At 41.0% G+C, this 19,755-nt stretch overlaps 1 protein-coding gene and 1 long non-coding RNA gene across 3 annotated transcripts in view; one reads left to right on the top strand and one right to left on the bottom strand.

Moving 5' to 3' along the window:
- Positions 1 to 348: 348 nt before the first annotated feature.
- PPM1K (protein phosphatase, Mg2+/Mn2+ dependent 1K) lies at positions 349 to 19,671 on the bottom strand. 2 transcript variants are annotated; one of them, XM_030865699.2, is made up of 7 exons: positions 19,499 to 19,671; positions 14,772 to 15,285; positions 13,322 to 13,422; positions 6,041 to 6,206; positions 5,737 to 5,881; positions 4,279 to 4,413; positions 349 to 2,174 (listed from the first exon to the last, which is right to left on the bottom strand). In XM_030865699.2, the coding sequence occupies exons 2-7, from the start codon at positions 15,209 to 15,211 to the stop codon at positions 2,043 to 2,045; spliced, it is 1,119 nt and encodes a 372-aa protein (XP_030721559.1). In that variant the 5' UTR covers positions 15,212 to 15,285; positions 19,499 to 19,671; the 3' UTR covers positions 349 to 2,042. The 2 variants fall into 2 exon arrangements, with proteins under 2 accessions (XP_030721559.1, XP_060155805.1); XM_060299822.1 differs by lacking the exon at positions 19,499 to 19,671 and adding an exon at positions 18,770 to 18,911.
- Positions 18,815 to 19,755, top strand: part of LOC138842705 (uncharacterized) — a 65,545-nt gene continuing 64,604 nt past the window's right edge. The window contains exon 1 of the long non-coding RNA XR_011377493.1: positions 18,815 to 19,447. This is a non-coding gene — a long non-coding RNA (uncharacterized lncRNA). The remainder of the gene's footprint in view (positions 19,448 to 19,755) is intronic.

The following is a 19,755-nucleotide window of genomic DNA, read 5'->3' as shown; positions in this document are numbered from 1 at the left end:
AATCCACCCAACGCATCAGTGGCTCTTAAACCTCTGAAGTCAACGACATCGCTCCCACGCTGGTTTTTTAAAGGAAAAGAGAGGAATAGCAATGTGAAGAATTCAAAACAAAAATAAAACCTACATTTTGAGCAGGTCATCTTGTGCTTTAGAGTTTCTGTTTGCTTGTTAGTTTGGAAACTCTCCATACTCCTAACTGCAGCTTCCATGTTTATGTCCCAAGACCCTACTCAGGAAGAGGGAGAAACTTCTCCAGGCCTACCTTTGGTTCCTCACTTCCCAGGCAATGAATAGGAGACCATATCCTTTCTTGTAATGTTTTTCTTTCTTTTACCAAACTTCCTTGGGAAAAAAAAAACACCTTGAAATATTTCCATACCACTTTTTCCCAAAGGATAATTCCTGATGAATACAGGCAGGAAAACTCAAGATTTCTTTCCTTCCATTCCCAAAAAGGTGAGATGTGAATATCGATGTTGTGCCCTCTTCCTTCTAATAAGCCTTGAGTAAAACTTAAAGAAAAGTCAACCTGAAAACTAAGAGTTGAAGGTACATCAACTTTATCGTTTTGGTTTTTCTTTCGTTTCCACAGAACTCCATGTCATTCTTAACACTTCAGTATTTTTCTCACATCCTATTATTTTATATGCAAATTACAATACAGCAACGTAGCTTCAAATGCTGTTCTGTTCCTAGGTTTTTCCACAGAAGTTACCCACCACAGAATATCTCCTACAGCCATTTTTAATCTATTTCCTTATCTCCCAGTAACCATTGGTTCTCCACTCTGAAACTTCCCTCAGTTTGTCAAGTGTTCTTAGAGATAAACATATCAATAATTGAAAGCTAACTGGTGAAGGAGCTATGCAGGATTGTTCCCTTTCATTTTCCATTAGTCTAAAATATACATATGTACATACACCTACACATACAACAAATTTACACTGTCTGCAGAAATAAACTGCAGATGTAATTCCATACACACATTTAGAGATTCACATTTTAACAGCAAACTTACACACAGATATAAGGAAATATAGTTTTATACTCCTAAATTACATAGCAAGCTGGAATAGATAAGGCTTTTTTTTTAGATTTAGTCTTTCTTAGGAGTCTTAGAAAAAGGAGACATAAACCTCAAGCTATGTCTGTAGCAGTTATCAGTCAATGTGGGATTATTTTTACTGACAAATTATCCGACTTGCTTACTCTATACAAAAAGCGATAATATAAACATTCCGTATACAAAACACAAAACATAGAATTCGAATAACAAATGGAAACGTTATACAAAATACTTGATACTGTCAGTATATAACTCTGTATAGCTTTGACCAAAGAACTCTTAGCCTGGACATTCTTTTCTGATATGAAGGAATAGTCATAGCTATACAGCATTCTTACCTACAGAAAAACAGGAATGAATTGACTGGTGGCAGGAGAGACCTGGTGACACAGTGGAAATACGTAAGTGCACTGTTGTACATATGTATACAGCTTAGCAGTGTCATGTCAGCTGAATTAATTTCTTTTGCATTGTTACGTTCACCAGTAGGTGATCCAGAGTACAAAGTATAGTAACAGAGAACTCAGTTTTCATCCTTAATGCTTGGTACAGTTATTAAAAATAAACACTTGCAGATAACCATTGAGTAGCTGTCAAAATACTGACTAGTTTTGAAGAACTTGAAGGCAAGAACCTGGTCAAATGAATAAAGATCAGAAATGGTCAAAAGAAATTCATATAGAAATGTAACACTCAGCAAGTGCATCAAAACCATTTTTCATTTGCTCACTCAGAGACTCATTCACAATAGCTGAATTACACGTATTTATACTGAGTATGTACAGTTAGTTGAACATAAATATGACAGGTATTTGTGAAAAACTACTATGTAGATGGTTACTAAGTTTATAGTGATGTGTGTACTGATCTAGTGAGTCCTAGCGTCACCTTGGTACAGTCAGCTTTTTAAAATCTTATCAGTTTCTTGACACAATCAGTGAAAAACTGCACAGAAACTCCAAGTCCCAGCAAGTGATCAGGCCCATCGTCCACTGGAGGCAAAGCTTCTGCTGAACGAGAAGTTGATTTCAGAGGTCTTGTATTTTCCCCAAGCACCAAAAGGCACTACTACTGCGGTAGTGTTGTCTTCAGTACCATACTGTATTGCCTGCAAATTACGGCAGGAAGGAAGAGATGAACAATGGAAATCAGAGTCTGTACAAAAAGAAATGGCCTTTCTCTGGAAGGCCAAACTGGCTTAAAACACAGTTACTAACGCAGTTATTTCACAGTGGTTTGTATCAATTGCATATAGGATAACTGATGTCCCAAACAACTATATTAACTATATGCCACTGTAGCGGTTTTGGCAATAAATACACCAGTGGACTAAGGTACAAGATACGTAGCTCCTGAAGAAGAAAACACACGTAAAGCATTTAGCATAGGGAATAATGCAGGGTTAAGGATTCAGTGTTAGCTCTTACCTAGCAATTCTGCTCCTAGGAATTTAGCTTAAAGAAATAATAACCTAAGGAAGTGGATGTGTATAAAGATATAAAACTGTAAGAAAGTTTATTACAGTCTATACAAAATAGAAAACTGGCATAAACTAAACTTCCTACAGTGGAATTATAAATCAATTTTAGGAACTAATGCAAAGAGCAAATTACATAGTCAGCATTAATAAGTGCTTGGGATTACAGCAAATGTACTTCAAAAGACCTCAGAGCCTGGGACTTCCTGGGTTCGATCCCTGGTCTGGGAAGATCCCACATGCCGTAGAGCAACTAAGCCCATGTGCCACAACTATTGAGCCTGCGCTTGAGCCCGCGAGCCACAACTACTGAGCCTGCGCTCTAGAGCCCACGAGCCACACTACTGAAGCCCGCGTGCCTAGAGCCCATGCTCCTCAACAAGAGAAGCCTGCGCACCACAACGGGAAGTAGTCCCTGCTCGCCACAACTAGAGAAAGCCCACGCACAGCAACGAAGACCCAACGCAGCCAAAAATAAATAAATTTATTTATTAAAAAAAAAAAGAAAATACCTCAGAGCCTGAGGTCAAAACTCTGAAGAAAAAGATTGATAAAAAATATATGATATAGGGGCTTCCCTGGTGGCGCAGTGGTTGGGAATCCACCTGCCAATGCAGGGAACACGGGTTCGAGCCCTGGTCCGGGAAGATCCCACATGCTGCAGAGCAACTAAGCCCGTGCACCACAACTACTGAGCCTGTGCTCTAGAGCCTGTGAGCCACAAATAGTGAGCCCACGAGCCACAACTACTGAGCCTGCTCTATAGAGCCTGTGAGCCACAACTACTGATGCCCGCACGCCTAGAACCCATGCTCTGCAACAAAGAGAAGCCACCACAATGAGAAGCCCGCGCACTGCAGCAAAGGGTAGACCCTGCTCGCCGCAACTGGAGAAAGCCTGCATGCAGCAATGAAGACCCAATGCAGCCAAAAATAAATAAATAAAGTAAAAAAAAAAAAAGAGAGCTATCTATCCAAACAGAGTATTAACACATGGAAATTTTACTTTTTTTTTTTACTGGATATTATCCAGCTTCCAAATTTTAGCTCTGACTGGCACACCAACATACGACTCACCCATATAGCTTTTTGTATTTGTTTGTTTTTACACACCCATCTTTCAAAACCAGAAATTGACTATGCTATAGTGTTTCTACATTGGATGTTCATGTGGAGCAGTCTAGTTTGAAATGGTCCAGTGGCTGGATTCAGGAGCTCGGCTGTCTGGGTTTGAAGACCAGTTCTGCAATGTGACAATCTTGCCATCTTGAATAAGTTACTTAATGTCTCGGCCTCTGTGCCCCTGCTCTCTTCCTCTGTGAAGAAGGGATAATCCTACCTCCAGCCCCAGAGGGTTATCATGATGATTACATGAGTTAAATACATATGAAGAGAAAAGTGCCTGACACACGGTGACATGAGTATTTGCTAATGTTATAATTTACCAATGCTGTTACTGTCATTTCAAGATGTGTACAAAGCCAAAAAAGAAACATGGCTCATTTCCTTGGCATATTGATTTTACTTAACTACTTGGAAGAATTGGAAAAACATTTTTAATTGGAAATGTTATGGAGTCAAGTGTAAAATTCCATGTAATACTAAAGCTAAAACACAAGATTTCAAAGAAATCTGCAGTCAGTGGTGGCCCCTGCAGGCTGCAGCGAAACCTGCACCTGGCTTTGTGCTCTCCTCCCCGCCCTGGGACTTCTCTAGGGGAAGCTCTGCTGTGTCACCTGTTCAGTAACTGCATGGGCGGCTTCACTGGGATCGTGGCACTGATTGACGAAGTCACAGATCTCTTGGCTGTTTACCATGAAGTTAATGCCATCTGTAGTGAGGACCAGGAAGCTGTCATCAGCATGATGTAGCTGCGGTCAGAAGCAAATGCACAGGGTTATAAACCAGACAGCCTGAGGATAATCTTCATAATGCAACAATTTTATCTGTTTTCCAAGTGGTCAGCCGTGTGTCAGAGCTTGTAGGCAAACAGAGTGAAAATGGAAGGCCTGCATTTAGGCCAAAAGTGGCAACATGTAGCATCAATCACTGAGGACAAACCTAACATTTACTTAGTAACACCGTGGAGGAAGAAGCCAGGTAGCTAAATGCTACTGGGCAGCTTGATGTAATGGCTGAGAGCACTGTCTCTGGAGCCAGGCTCCCTGGGTGTGAAACCCACCTCTGTTTTTCAACTGGGCAAACATAGGTAGGTTGAAGTGTATATGCTCCAGAATTGTTTTCTCTGTAAAATGGGGTAGGAGTAGCTATTTTGAACAGAGCCTGGCACATAGTAAACTGCTATGTAAGTATTTGTTAGATGAAATGAATATAAGTGGGATATCTATAAGACATAAAACCGTTCAATAAATTAACAGTCATTTGCTGCCGTTACTGGGAGCCTACACTCTAATGTGCCAGGTACTAGAGCAGGCTGGGGGTTGCACAGGTGAAGTGTCGGCTCACCACTGGGTGTATGCTGGGGGAAGCGTAGCGTAATGGGGGCAATGATTAGTAGCAAGCAGAAGATGTCACAAAAAGAGAGGTGGGACAATTATTTAGCTTGGTGGAAAAAGGAAGTCAGGCTCAGCTTCCAAGGGAGAAGGATGCTGAATGATGAGGTGCAGGTGAGCAAGGGCAGTACAGTGATGCTTCCAGGCAAATTCCACAGCAGGGTGACACAAAGCCAACACTTCCTCATACATTAGGCCAGGAAAGCACTATCCTATTTTATCTGAAAAGTTTATCTATCCTTCCATTAATAACTTCTGTTTAAAAGCCATTCTGGGGATTTCCCTGGTGGTGCAGTGGTTAAGAATCCGCCTTCCAGTTCAGGGGACGCGGGTTCAATCCCTGGGCGGGGAACTGAGATCCCGCATGCCGCAGGGCAACTAAGCCCGTGTGCCGCAACTACTGAGACCATGCTCTCTGGAGCCCGAGTGACACAACGAGAGAGGAGCCCACGCACCGCGAGGAAGAGCCTGAGTGCCACAACAAAAAGATCCCATGCGCCACAAGTAAGACCCGATGCAGCCCCAAACCAATAAATAAATAAATAAAATGAGTATTTTTTCAAAAACTAAGAATAAAAGTCACTCTGGCTTCAATTAAGGCTTTCAAGAAAGCCTGCGGCTGGAGACAATCCTGCATTCCTTCCTTGCCTGTGTATCAAGGGTTTGCAAGTCCTTTCTTACCTTAATCCTCTTTGTTTCCGGTTCTGCTATCACACCACTGGTTTTAAGATCCAGATCTCCAAGACTCCTGGTCATTGCGAGTCTGCCGTTCACGTGAGGCTGTCCCAAACTATTCCAAGCTATAAAACCGCCACATTTCTTAATCCTGGTCAAAAAAAATGTTAAAAGACTACGTTGTGATACCCAGAAAACCAAGGCTCCGTTAAACTTAAGCATAAAATCAGCTTAAAATGCAAGGTTTTATTTCTGTCTTGAACTATATAAATACTATCCTTATAGAAAGATTGATGAGTGGGGGTGGTACCTTTCTTTTTCATCTTTTCTTTCTGGAGTATGGTCAATTGTCAGCTTCATGGGTTTTCCTTTTCTGCACAAAATAGCTCGGCTATCGCCAACACTGGCTACAACCAGTTCAATACCGTCTCTCAAAAGGGCTACCGTTGCAGTAGTCCCAGAGGTCAGAAGGGTCGCTGCAGACACGATGAAAAAGAGAACAAGTCAGTGACGGTCAAATGATTGGATGTGGAATTTTTATTACAAGATAAAACATAGGCATGTTAAACTAATGCTGAAATGTATCATTCTAATTTAACTAGAGCTATGCAAATAAAATGCAAATGAACTATGTAAGTAAGAGCATGCAGAGAAAGAGGTATTTAATTCAGTAACAAGGCTCCATGCAAACAGAGAAAGTTGCTAACCTAATTTGGTAAAAAATGCATCACTGTCTCCAAATGGCTTCTATTTATACGCAGTAGGGTTCACTTGAATGGATCATTATTACACCTTTGTGTGTGCATCAGGTGTTGGGATTAAGAGCATTACATTTTAATTAGATTGGCTAATATGGCAGGATGATTTAGGTCTACAGAGCCCATTCAGGCAAGCCAACTTCTCTAAAATCTATGCACTCAGCTTTTTTCTTCCATTTCTTACCCCTGTCCTGTGAAATTATCATCAGTTAATAGGCTAAGCAAGATATGCCAAGTGCCTCATTGGCTCTTCAAGCACTATATTTTATATTCTTTCCTTCAACACCTGTTTTAATTTTACAAATGTTCACCAAAAAAAATCCTAAAACGGTTAAAGGTTCACATTCTTTTCTCATCTTTGTCCTCCCCAGATGTGAAACAAAGGTACAGCCATCATAATATTAGGAGTAAATCTGGAGAGCAGGGAATGAAATTCATTCTAGTTTCCCATAAACTTGGTATAGTTCACACTTGTAGTTCCACCGAACAATCAGTCTGTCCCCAGATGCCGGACAGTGCTGCCAAGTGCTAATCCTGTGGTCAAGCCCTGGGCCCAGAGCACTCCAAGAATATTAATTTCCTCCAACCAATAACAAAATTATACGTTGCTTGGCTGGAGGTCACCGCTATTTCCTCCATCCAATCCAGAGGGCATTTTTGCATCTTTCTTTGGTGTGTATTCTAACAGTGTCTGCCCTGAGTTCTTTACTGCTTGTTAAAAGTTTTGAGGGTGCATTGAGCCTTGTCAAAGTGAGAGTACTGTGAAATTATGGGCTAAAAAGGAAAGCAAATTGAGAAAATCAAAAAAGATAGCATTTAAAGCAGGTATTATCTTCAGTAACATGGTTAATTCTTTAAAGCATCTAAGTAAAATATTCAGGTGATCATCTAAAGATGATTTTGACTTCAAAGGCAGATTTAGGAAAAATGAAGTGCTATTGACTGACGGAAGCTCAGTCTTTCCCTTTTTTTTTTTTTTAAAGACAATTTTCAAAACAGCAGTAATGCATTTTGGAAAGGTATATATGCAAGTATTTTCCAATCAGTATATTAAAATGCCTGCTTTAATCAGAAGAGGAAAATGGAAAAAAAACATGAATAAACCCTGCTTAATCTTCTATATCCGTGCCGGATTTACTTTATGGAGAGAGAGCGTATATGGTTGCACTATCTTCCCATTTATCTCTTTTGATTTTGGAACTGCTGTGCCAAAGTAGTGTCATCTTGGCAAAACTAAAATATGTAACATATCATAGTCGTACAACACAAACATTTTAGTGTATCTGTGATGTTTATATTACAAATGTCAACTTGTGAGTGTCCTAAAACATTATACAAGGGAAGCTTTACAGTTGAACCTCTGTAATCTTTTCAAATGATGAGAAGAGCCAGGCGAGAAAACACAGGCGTTTACTCAGATGCTACCTGTCCAGGGAGTTTAGTATTCTCCTTTGTTTAAACTGACAGGAGCAGCTTTTCTCTCTCTCTCTTTTTTTTTTTTTTTTTTTTTTGGCCGCGCTACACAGCAGCACGCGGGATCTGAGTTCCCTGACCAGGGATCGAACTGGTGCCCCCTGTAGTGCAAGCTCCGAGTCTTAACCACCAGGGAAGTCCCAGGAGCAGCTTTTTCTTAAAAGTGGTTTTTAATTGGCTACATCAAGAGTTAAAACCTCATAAATGAAAACTTCAGGTTTAGCTGCTTAGGATTATAATTCATGGCTCTGCCATTTGGGAATTTAAAAGAGCTTGAGTTTTTAACCAACCCAACGTCACAGTTCCAAAATCCCAGGATTTATGGGAAAGTTTTCAAAACTGTTGGTTCTGGTTTGCTAAGCATCTAAGAATATAAATATTAAATCAGCATTTATTTTCATTTAACATTTAACATGGAAGTAAAAATTCTCACTTTTTTCCCTAACAACAAAACTATAAAACTAAGACATCTTTCAATAAGTTCTTAACACTCACTGGACATTTTCTACTGCAAGTCATCTCAACTAATGGGACAAAGAGGATGTGGGAACCTTCCAGTAGTCCAGGCTAGGAACCGCTGGACTCCTTCACCTGGGACAAAATTAAGCAGATCTCTCTTTCCACTGAAGCCCAGCATATAGTGTCCACGGGCTCCAGGTCTAGAGCTGCTGACCAGGCACAGTTCTCTGCCACAAATAACACGCACAGAGGCAAATAGGAAATTCACCCAGGAATTGTGCTCAAACATTACAAACCTGCAACACAGGGGAGGGTAGAGAAAGAGCTGCAAAATAAGGGGAAGGGTTTTATTTTGGTGAAAATTTCACTAGCAAATTATATAATATTCCAGGAGATGCCAAATCAATGATTCCAAAACTCAGTTTGCCCAAGTTGATGGTATTTTGTAGTTGAGTCTGTTTTTCATCACAGAGCAACACTTCTTGGTTTTGTGGCTTCCCAAGGCAGGAAAACCTATATTCAAATGTATGTGTACCAAGACACATATTGTGGTAACCCAGACACACATCTATATACTCATGCACACACACACAGTCAGTCAGTCAGTCTTGAAGAGTAAATCAGTACGTTTATTGAGTTGAAAAAAATGCACCGTAAATTTGTTTGGTATCAATATCAGAACTGTCCCAGTTACAAAAGGGAAAATTCATGGGAATTCATGGGTAGAGCACTGAATAGTTCGTATCTGACAAGCATACCAGAGAGGATGTAAACTACAGTATACCACCAAATTACTGGGATTTAAATATAAATCAAGAAGGAATCAAAGCACCTCCTATACCAGACACAAGGAGTGACTTATTTGTTAATGGTGCTAAATGCAAGGATTTTAGTATCTATAAGGCATTTTTTGAATAGAAGATTAAATTAATTGTTTAAATAAAGGCTAGCAAGGCTCTTGAGCTCTAATGAATGTTTACAATTTTATGTAATTCATAAAATGGGAGTTTCTGCAGCTCTCTCTTTCCTCCAGTGTCGCAGGTCAATATATCAAAAGAAAAATGATCAAGATTTTGAATGGCAACATAAAGAGTAAAGCTGTACTTTTCAAAGTGTAACCCCCCTGCCCCCGGTAATTATTCCACTGTGTAAAAAATAATATGTATAAACCAATACAGTTTCAGTGTTTATCAAAAATGGGCATTCTAGACATGTATGATCATAAACACTAAATCAGTAACAAGTTGAAGCAGTAACAGCACAATAAGAATATCTCTTCAATGCTGTCCCTATTTTTTTTGCTTTTGGCTGCCTCCAACATAAGAAGGGAAATCAAAAACATGGCATTTCTCACACTGGTTATTTTTTAGTGTAATTCTTCCATAAAGAGATCAAGGAACATGAAGAGCATGGAAGTTTCCAATGAGACTCACAATGCTGCCACCAACGTCTCCCACTCTGAACGTCAGAGCAAGTCTTCTCTTTTTGATCCATTTGTCTCTTGGGGAGCTTTGTTGCTTTCAAATCTTAAGCAATCTAGAAACACTTCGAAGAGTTTATCGGATATAGAGGATATCATCTAAGTTTTCTACCATCTGGTTTGAGTGACAATTTGTTCATTAAACAATAGACTAATGGGACATCACTTGAACTTACTGGCTGGTTTCATTAATTGTAAAAATACACATGACTGGTATAAAATGAATACAAAATATTCAAAGATGATGATGAAATTAGCTAGTTGTAAATAAGGGTAAATTGAAAATGCATCTACAACAAATCAATAAAAATAGCTAGCAATTTCTTAAGGTCTGTTTCTTGATAAGTGGCATTCTGATTTTATTCTCCTCAAACTACCCCCATTTTAAACTGAAATAGTAAATATTTTAAATGCTAATGAGGTAATTGGAAGTATTTTATGCAGATATTGGATGAAAGTCTTAAAAAGAGAGTGTTTTATTTTCACTTTATTATTTTCACTTTCTTTTGAGAAAGCTAATAGTATGACGTGGGGCACTCTTCCCTACCTGAAATTCCAGCATTAGTGATTCATTCCTATGGTTTAACCAATCTCTTTTCAGCTTTCCTTACTCAAAACTCAGATCCCCCCTAGAAGTGATAACTCATTAAACTATATACATTATGTTAATAATTTGGTTAAATCAGCTATAGGATAATCAAGGGATAAGTTATAATAACTTTGGTAAGAAAGCGTAGGCAGTGGAGATCAGTTTAGTCCAAATAATTATTGAGTACCTTCCAGACTCTCTACAGGGTGCTGAACCCTAGAGATTCAAAACTGAATAAGCCATGGCCCCTACCCTCAAGCTGATCACAGAAAGGGTTCAAGGAGGGAAAATGGAGCTGATGCTGAAAGAAAAGGTGAAAGAAATTGGAGAGGGCAAACTGCACTTACTTCACAATTTTATTTAACTAGCATGGGTCCTACTCACAGCTATGCCAAAAAGAATATTATTCGCTCTTATAATACTGATACTGCTTCAGTTCTTACTAAAAACTAAAAAATGTTTTTTAATTTAAATAATCACTTTGAAATCTGAAGTGGTACGCTTTATTTAAAAAAAAATCCGCATATTGAAAGGTTAAACGACGTACAGCATCCTATCTTTAGTGGCTTTAATATATTTGATAAAATAGCCCCCAAAAATCAAAAGGCAATTTTTGCCACCTTTGGAAGCCTTGGCAACCGATTAAGAATAAATTTAAAGCTGTTCTCAAAATACTTACTTAAAAAGAAAAACCACACAGACTAACTGATCTATAAGAATACATCGAAAATAAGACTTAAGAACAACAATGTCATAACAGACCCTTTCTTTTTCTTTTAGTAGTACTCTAAGCATCATTCTGTCATGCTCCATTATACTCGCAAGCAAATGAAAAATAAATTCTAGAATTATCTTATGAAAGGTCTGAGATCATTAACTCAAAGTATGTGACAGAGGAACTAAGTTAAATAAATAAATTTTCACTTCATTATTAGAGATGAAGTACATTTTTATGATTAATGTTTTTGCACAACTGAATTGATGTGAGAAAGGTATCTTTAGAAAGGTTCTTTTAAGGTAGGCAAGTTAAGTCAATTCTCTCCCTAAGTTCAAAATTCCCTTTAACTGTAATTTATTATTTAATAAATGAAAGGAGTACTCTCACATTTTATACCAAATCTATCACTGTTTTAAGCATCTTCGTCAAGTAGATCCTTTACAAAAGGGCTAACCGCACCCATGAAGGGTTACTGGTTTTTGATTGTTGGCCACATTTCCATGGTAAAGTTGAACATTCCTTTCTGAAAACCTTGCCCAGTGAGCTCTACCTATTTACGCAACAGCTGGGGCACACCACCTGCGCTACAGCCGATAAACTTCGTGGTGTGATACACAGCCGACCTGCTTATGGATGAAATAAAAGCATAGCAATATTCAGAGTTATAAAAATACAGCTATAAGAAAGTGTTTTGATGTCCTCGTCACTTTCGTATGTTTTACCCACGAGGAACCAGTACAGAATCTCTTCACTTTTGTATGTTTTCCCCACGAGGAACAAGTACAGAATCTTATGCTAAAATCTACCGTCTCTCAACCCTTATTTTCACAAGGTGAGGGGCCAGCTGGAAGGCGGAAGAAAAGTCCTAAGGAACGGAGAAGAGAAAATGGGCCTGAATAATCTACAAACGAGAAAATAAATCCCTGAACTGAACAAAGAGAGTGGACTCTAATGCTTTTCGGAGAAGTATGATGATGATAAAGTTCTCGAAAAAGAGGAGGAAAAACTTCTTAAAATGGCAAATAGGGCCATCCTAGAATCATCCTCTCTAATACTCATCTTTAAATATGCCCATGAGAGAGGCCACGGTGGGTGCCAGGAACATCTCAGGCCTAACTCTGCAGTTGACCTTCTACCTCTCTCTGAGTTTCACTTCCTCATCTGTGAAATAGCCAGAATTTCCAGCCCTATGCCCTCCAACTGAAAATTACAAAAATAACATTGCTGTGGTACACTTTGACCTCCTTTAAACAAAAGGACGAACAAAACACAGATTAATGTTACTGCATGATTCGTTTTCAAATCGGTTATGAGGTCTATATGCATACATTTAAATGGTTGCTGCAGAAGTTTTCAAGGTTAACTTTATGAGCAATAAACTGGGGGGCCAGCTAACCAAAAAACATCAGCTACATTCTCCTGAAATGGTTTTGATAAATTTAGTCAAAATCAGAAACATTTTACTTTCAAAATGTAAGGTCACACAGTACACAAATTCTAAAATTCAGCTGCCATGGCCTTGTGTTTAACAAATAAAAAAAAATGTCAACTAGTTACCACGGGAAAGCTGCAAGATCAAGCTTTTTTAAGAAATGGAAGAAAAAAGATCTTCCTTCTAATTTTACAGAGTAGTGCATATTAGCCATTGTCCTTTTCTATTGAGGACCAATTAGCAATTTTCTTCTGATGTGGACATTTACTCTCTGGCTAGATTAGATTACCCTGTAGTGAATTTCAGTACTTGCTTGTCAGATTCCTCTTAAAAAAAGAACCCAAAATAATAAACCCTCTCATAGTACGGACCTCTTGCCCATAAAACAAGCAATCAAACAGATTAAAAAATGTTTTTTAATCTTTGTAAAATTGAAATTCAATATCAGAGCCATTTTGGAGCTCCAATTTCTAAAACAATCTCCAATATAGTTCATTTAAAAGTGGATTTCGTTTGGATTCCAAATAACATTTAAAGTGATTCTTCATTTAAAAAATCATTTTCAACATAAGCATCCTTACAAATAAACTTACATTAAAACTCCCACCCCTAAAGGGCTCAAAGTGTTTCCTTTTTCCCTGAAATGCCCCAGGACAGTAAAGAAAGAGATTGCTTTACTTACCATCAGCAGACAGGTGGGCGTGCCTTGCAAAGGCTTTATCTATTTCTAGAAAAGCCAAGGTCAACACAGTTTCCAAGTTCTCCTCCTTAGGAAGCAAATCCCTTCATGGAGAGGAAAAAAGAGCCCCAAACAGTCATTTGACTACAGGTTTCTAGCCTTCCTCTTGGTCCCTCCAGCTAGCAGAGTCATTCCATACAATGGACCTCCGTGGCTTGCCTTTCAGAGGCTTCAGATCCACATATTAACGAATCAAATTGAGAAAGAATCAGGCACAGAGATAAGCCTTTAAAAACAGTCAAATAAAAGCCCAAGTCTCCATCCTTAAAAAATTAATCCTCACTATCACAACCCTGAGAAGTCAAGAGTTCCTTTATATTAAATTTAAGCCACTGAGTTCCTTTGTGGAATAAGGCAAAATATATATAAATCAACTGATGAATGGTATGAATAACTATGCTTGGGAAGAAGAGTCACGTGGTCATAACTGTCACATGTTCTCCCCCTCTTTTAATTCTAGCAGTAGAATAATTAATAATAATAATAATTAATAATAATTGCAGTAAATAAACTTTTTAAAGAGCTCCAAAGCACCCTCATTAAAAGCATTTTCCCTATTCTAATGCCAATCATCTAAAGCTATTTTCAACAAGTATTCCAAGCTATTCATACCACTTGAAGGAATAATTACCACTTACTGAAGCACTGTGTGCCCTGCACTGATAGGAGTAAATGTTACTCATAGATTCTCAGAGTACATGAGATCATGTACTTTATTATGTTAATTCACTTGAAATGATCACAAGTCAAGGGCTGCAGATTCTGGTCAATGCTCTCACCAAGGGAGTTGTTAAAACATACATATTTCTGAAGTGGTAATAATCATCTGTAATAACTGGCATGCTTGAGCAACTGCTTGTTCATAAAACAATAGTGTGAAAGCACTCAAATAACTACCTTAACAGTAAACCTTGGGACTTCCCTGGTGGTACAGTGGTTAAGAATCTGCCTGCCAACGCAGGGGACACGGGTTCGAGCCCTGGTCCGGGAAGATCCCATATGCCGCGGAGTAACTAAGCCCGTGCGCCACAACTACTGCGCCTGTGCTCTAGAGCCCACGAGCCACAACTACTGAGCCTGCGCTCTAGAGCCCACGAGCCACAACTGAGCCCACGAGCCACAACTACTGAAGCCCGTGCGCCTGGAGCCCGTGCTCTGCAACAAGAGAAGCCACCGCAGTGAGAAGCCCGCGCACCGCAACGAAGAGTAAGCCCCGCTCACCGCAGCCAGAGTAAAGCCCGCGCACAGCAGCAACGAAGACCCAATGCAGCCATACATACATAGAAAAACAAACAAAAAAAAGCAGTGAATGTCTCAGCCAAAAGGTGAAGTTTAAACAGGAAGCAGAAGGCACACTGCAGAGAGTGAAAGCCATTGTATCGTTTGTACGTACAGGATGCATTTCTCCATGTGGGTGTGACAGAAATCGGCCGCCGACGGTCCGCCATGGCCATCATACACCGCAAAGTACAGGACTTCGTCTGTCAGCTGAGCGAAGCCAAACCGATCTTCGTTCTCTTTTCGTTTGCCAATCTGCGAGGCGCAGCCCACGTTCGCCAAGCTGACTTTGGGAATCGGCTTGCCATACTTAATGCTGGGCGGCAGCAGAATCGGCTCATCGATGCGGTTATCCCAGATGCCAAAATTATCCCAGGTGGCTGGCCGTCCGCTACCATCAGGGTCAAACCGAGAACACCGGGCCTCTGAAGTGGAGCTGTGGCACGTGGGCGTCACCCACCTGTCGTCCTGCAGCAGGCGGGCGCCGAGTAGCGCTTTCCTCCTCACCTGGTTTCCAGCACTTCTAACCAAAGTAAGTAAGGCAGCTGTGGACATAACTCCAGAGGACTCAGGAATTAGGGAACCGTCAATGGAACAACAATGGGCTGTCTTCCAGAGAAACGATGCAACTGAGTAGAAAGAAACAGAGAAAGAGAAAGGGAGAGGGAGGGAGAGGGAGAGAGAGAGAGAGAGAGAGAGAGAGAGAGAGAGAGAGAGACTCCATCAATGATTTCAAATATAACTGATATATCATTAGATAGTACCAAGAATGAAGTCTGTAAAGGAGGTGGCACTTAACAGCCTACTTCTAAGAATAGTGGATCAAAAATGAATTGATTTACCTACCCCATTCACAGGGTTTAAATTCTATAAAAATTTGACAATGTGCACAGCTCACATAGAACAAGTGCTTCTCCAACTTTAACCTACAATCACTTGGGGATCTTGCTAAAATGTAAATTCTGATTCAGTCTGTCAGGTGAGGCCTGAGATGCCGTATTTCCAACCAGCTCCCTGGTCCTGCAAACAAGTTGCTGGTCGGGCAGGCCCACACTTTGAGTAGCGAGAATATAGAAAACAGGTGTAACTAAATAGTCTTCCCTTCATTAACTCCACTGCTCTGAAGAAAAGGTGGGGAAAAATATTAACAGTAACAAAGTCTCTTACAAGAGTTAGAAATTTAAAAAAAAGAAAACTGGTTAATAGAATATTTATGATAGTTCTGTACTCAGAGAGTGCCCAAGTTTTAGCAAAGATACAATCTAGGATCTCAGTTCAGTTTAAGATTTCTCAACTTACTAAACTTTATTATTCTGGTTAATGTAAATTGGGTCGTGTGTGTGATCTCAGAAACTGGGGGCAACTGCACGTGTGACAAGCAGCCCTGATTTATGAGCCACTGATCTATGCATTTACATTAACAGCTGCAGCTCATCCGAAAGCCTCCTCAGGGCGTTGGCAGGGGGAATTCCTACACCCCTGCGGGAAGGACTGTGTTTCTGGCAGTTTGCCATACAAATAAGGTTCTAAGCAGAAATTCGTCTCCACAGTGTTTCGTTCTGTTCCTTTATGAATTAAAAACCAACTGTAAAAAATAGCACAATGTTACGATTTGACAATGCCGGCGGAGGGTATACAGGTGTTATATTATTCTCAACTGCACGTTTGAATTGATTCACAATAAAAAAACGAATTTGAAAAAAATGTATCTCCCCAAAAGGCACACATGAACACACACAAAAAGCCCAGCTTGAATTCATCTACAAGAAAATGCATTACAGATTTGAAACAATCATTTTCAATAAGTTTTTGGAAATCAGTCTAGCTGTGTGTAGGAAGGACCATTACTCCTTTCAGTAAGTAAAGCAGTAGAAGGAAAGGATGAGGTTCCAAAGAACGCCCTTGGATACCTAAGCAATGGAAGATCTCTGAGCCCTGCCTTCTCAGAATTTAGAATGAAGATGGCCTCCCAAACTATTCATGGGTCACAAAAGACTTAGGAGGCCGTTCCCTCTTGGCCTTTTAGCTGATATCATGTACTAAAGTCTGAAACTCACTTCTTTTATGACGACACTGGGGTCGGGGGAGACATAGCACCTCCGGTTATCAAAGGGAAACCACATCCCATTACCAAAAAAAGAGGTGTTTACTCCTTTGCTTCTATTTGAAGGTTATATGTTATTCAAAACCAAAACTGTCTTTACTCCCCAATCAACACAAAACGTATGGCTCACGATTTACTTTAATCACATGAATTTTTTTAAAACGTGTCAGTGTGAGCCTGCATATATTCTACATACTGACAGTAAGTAAACGCCGAAAATACTTTCCATTTTCATCATTTTAACATTCATTTGTGTGACCAGGCCTCCATCTTCCTCCTCCTCAATGCTTTTGGTTAATCTCATACTTTACAGTCCTGACACAGAACTCTGACAGTTGAACAAAGTTGACCCCTGATTGAACAACGCTGACTAGCAGGGGGGATTCTCAGCAAAGAGGGTTAAATGAAATAAGTTGTGAGTCCACGAGAGGAGGCATAGAGATTCCACAGTAGAGCGCTGGTGAAAAGCCACATCCTGAGAGTAGGAAATCTCAGGTGAAAAGCATCAGAAAGGGAGGAAAAAAAAAAAAAAAGGCATTTGGTTTCTAGTAAACTTTTGAAGTATACACTTTGTTTAAAAATAAAAGGGGGGGAGTGATGAAGAAAGCCGCAGCTACAAGATTGCTGTGCCTAGTTTACATCTTCATCTTATTCCAATTTTATAATCCCGCAATGACTTAAACACCTTGGAGCTGTCCAAATGTGCTTTTGGAAAAGGGAGGCGCTCCCGGTCTCTGGCAGCAGCGTGCACTTGGGATTTGAGTTAAACTGCACTTGACTGTTGAAAGCAGGTAAAAAGTGCAGTTTATTGCTGTCATGTTAAGCACATGCCAAAATTACTCAGGAGTTCTAGGGATCAGTACTACTGAAACTTGCTTAGATTTATACCTCTAGCAAAAATAGTTAACGAAGTATTCACATTTGCCCATTATAAAGTGGCACTCAGGTATCTTTATATCAGTAACTTACACAATGGAAACACAGGTAATTTTAATATTCTTAAAATAATTCTTTAAGCACTCTAGAAAAAAGAAAAAATCATCCCAATCGATTCAAATATTATGGAAACCTCCAAAATGTATTTCAGGAAATTTGGGCTCCAATATCCTCTTTACCAGTACCCTGCTAGGAGGAAGGAAAGAAAATCTACTAGTCTACATGAGGGAGAAAACAGAAACAACAGAAACCTCCAATGACTCCTCTTAGGTTTGATGTGAACATATGTATTTAGATGTTTGAATAGAGAAAAGAACATGGGAGCAATGAAAAGTATTCATCATTCTGATTCCATAAATATCTTGTAAAACATTTCAGTTAATGTGGATACAGACCATATTCCAAACGTTCATTTAAGAATTTTCCAGAACAACTGAGTATAAAGTGTGTATTTTATCCTTTTTCATTTCCTCTAGAGCACCTAATACAACGTTGAGATCTACACATTAAATTTTCAGTAAATTTTTTTAAAAAAGAAGAAGAATTTTCCTTTACGTTCTATCACCAGCACCTCTCCCACTCTTCCTCTTCTCTAAGATTCCAGTCAAGGGAAGTAGGTGCCTGTGTTGGTGACCAACAGAAACCGACTAAGGTTCCGAGAAAAAAATCCTGAAAAATTATAACTGAGACTTTTTTTCCCCTAGACTGCGACACTATTGCTGTCTTTCAAGACCAACATAATCTGTCCCCTTAGCTGCTCAGTTCTAAAGCGCCGACCACCTCCTTCTTTCCTCCGCACTGGTGGAGTGTGCAAGGACCGGAGAGGCCTTGCTGCACATTTCCAGTCTGAAGCTCAGAAAGGCCAAATTCCCTGGCTGTTGCCACCCGGAGTCTCGCCTTTGTCACCTCCTGGGAAATCTCTAATCGACAGACGGCGGCTGCGAAAGAAGACGTCAGCAGCCACAAGGCCTTGAGATTATAGTGCGCTCTTGGCAAAGCAAGACCCACGTCCGCAGGTCGATCCCAGCTAGGGCTCTGCATCCTTCTCTCTTCCGAGCCCCTGAAAAGCTCACCCTTGGACAGTTCGGGATCCTGGGCTTGGCTCGCTGGCCGGGACAGCTGAGCGACCCAGGGCGATACACCGCAGCAAGCGCAGCCTCCGACCGGCGCAGCGCGCGGCAATGCTGCCGGCTGGGTTCCCTCGCGCACCTTCCGCCGCCCAGACCCCGCCTCCCAACCGCAGTCTCCGCGGACAGATTCCGGCCACCGCCACGTCTCCCTCGGCCCGGCCGCAGCTGCAGCGGCGACAAGGCGCTGACCCCCGCAGCATCCTCGCGTCCGGGGGTTGGGGCTAGGCGACTCGGGGCCTCGCTAAAGGGAAGCGAGGGCGGGCGGCCCCTGCTTCCCGTCCATCGACCCTTCCATGGTCCCCTCCCTCCTTCCAGCCCGGCCCACCACCCTCGCTCGGCAGGAGCCTCCAGCTCGCAGTCAAGTTCAGGCCGAGGGCGAAGGCTCCGCAGGAAATGCCGGCAGCCAGTGGCTCAGCCAAGGTGGGCCCCGCCCGGACATGCTGCTCCAGAACTCGAAAAGAAAGCAAGCTGCGCACAGAGAACCCAGGCACCGGCCGCCGGGCTCGGACTGAAGGGGCTGGGGAACTAAACAGATATTCCCCTCCCCTCCCCTCCCTGGGGAACCCTCCTCCGTTTACCCTCCATTCCGCGGACCGGGAGCAGTGGGCTGTGCCCCCATCCGTAAGTATCATAAACGGTTAAATAAATGAAGTACACTCTCCAGGCTCTTACCTCGTGATGGCAATGTCCCTGGAAAAATTGTAATTAGCTAACGGAGGGCGGGAGAGGGGTTTTCTGTAAATAAGACTGCCTTCTCCGATGTTTCCAGTCTCTGGAGCAAGCAGTTAGAACACCCACTGGCTCAACTGCTGGAAATTCTCGAGAATTTTTCTCGGGCAGCTGCCAGATGGAGAGGGGCACGTCTGTTCCCGCTGACTGATGGCAGCTCCGACCAATCCTCGCTCAGCGGCGAGGCGCGCACGCCTCCC

Source organism: Globicephala melas, chromosome 5, assembly GCF_963455315.2.
Source record: "Globicephala melas chromosome 5, mGloMel1.2, whole genome shotgun sequence".
Taxonomy (NCBI): Eukaryota; Metazoa; Chordata; class Mammalia; order Artiodactyla; family Delphinidae; genus Globicephala; species Globicephala melas.
This window is presented reverse-complemented; position numbering and strand designations above follow the sequence as displayed.

Coding starts and splice junctions, on each gene's coding strand:
- PPM1K (XM_030865699.2), bottom strand. CDS start 15,211: ATGTCCACAGCTGCCTTACTTACTTTGGTTAGAAGTGCTGGAAACCAG. Junction 5,882..6,040: donor AGAAAAGATGAAAAAGAAAG/GTACCACCCCCA, acceptor TTTTTTGACCAG/GATTAAGAAATGTGGCGGTT. Junction 4,414..5,736: donor CGGAAACAAAGAGGATTAAG/GTAAGAAAGGAC, acceptor TTCTGACCGCAG/CTACATCATGCTGATGACAG.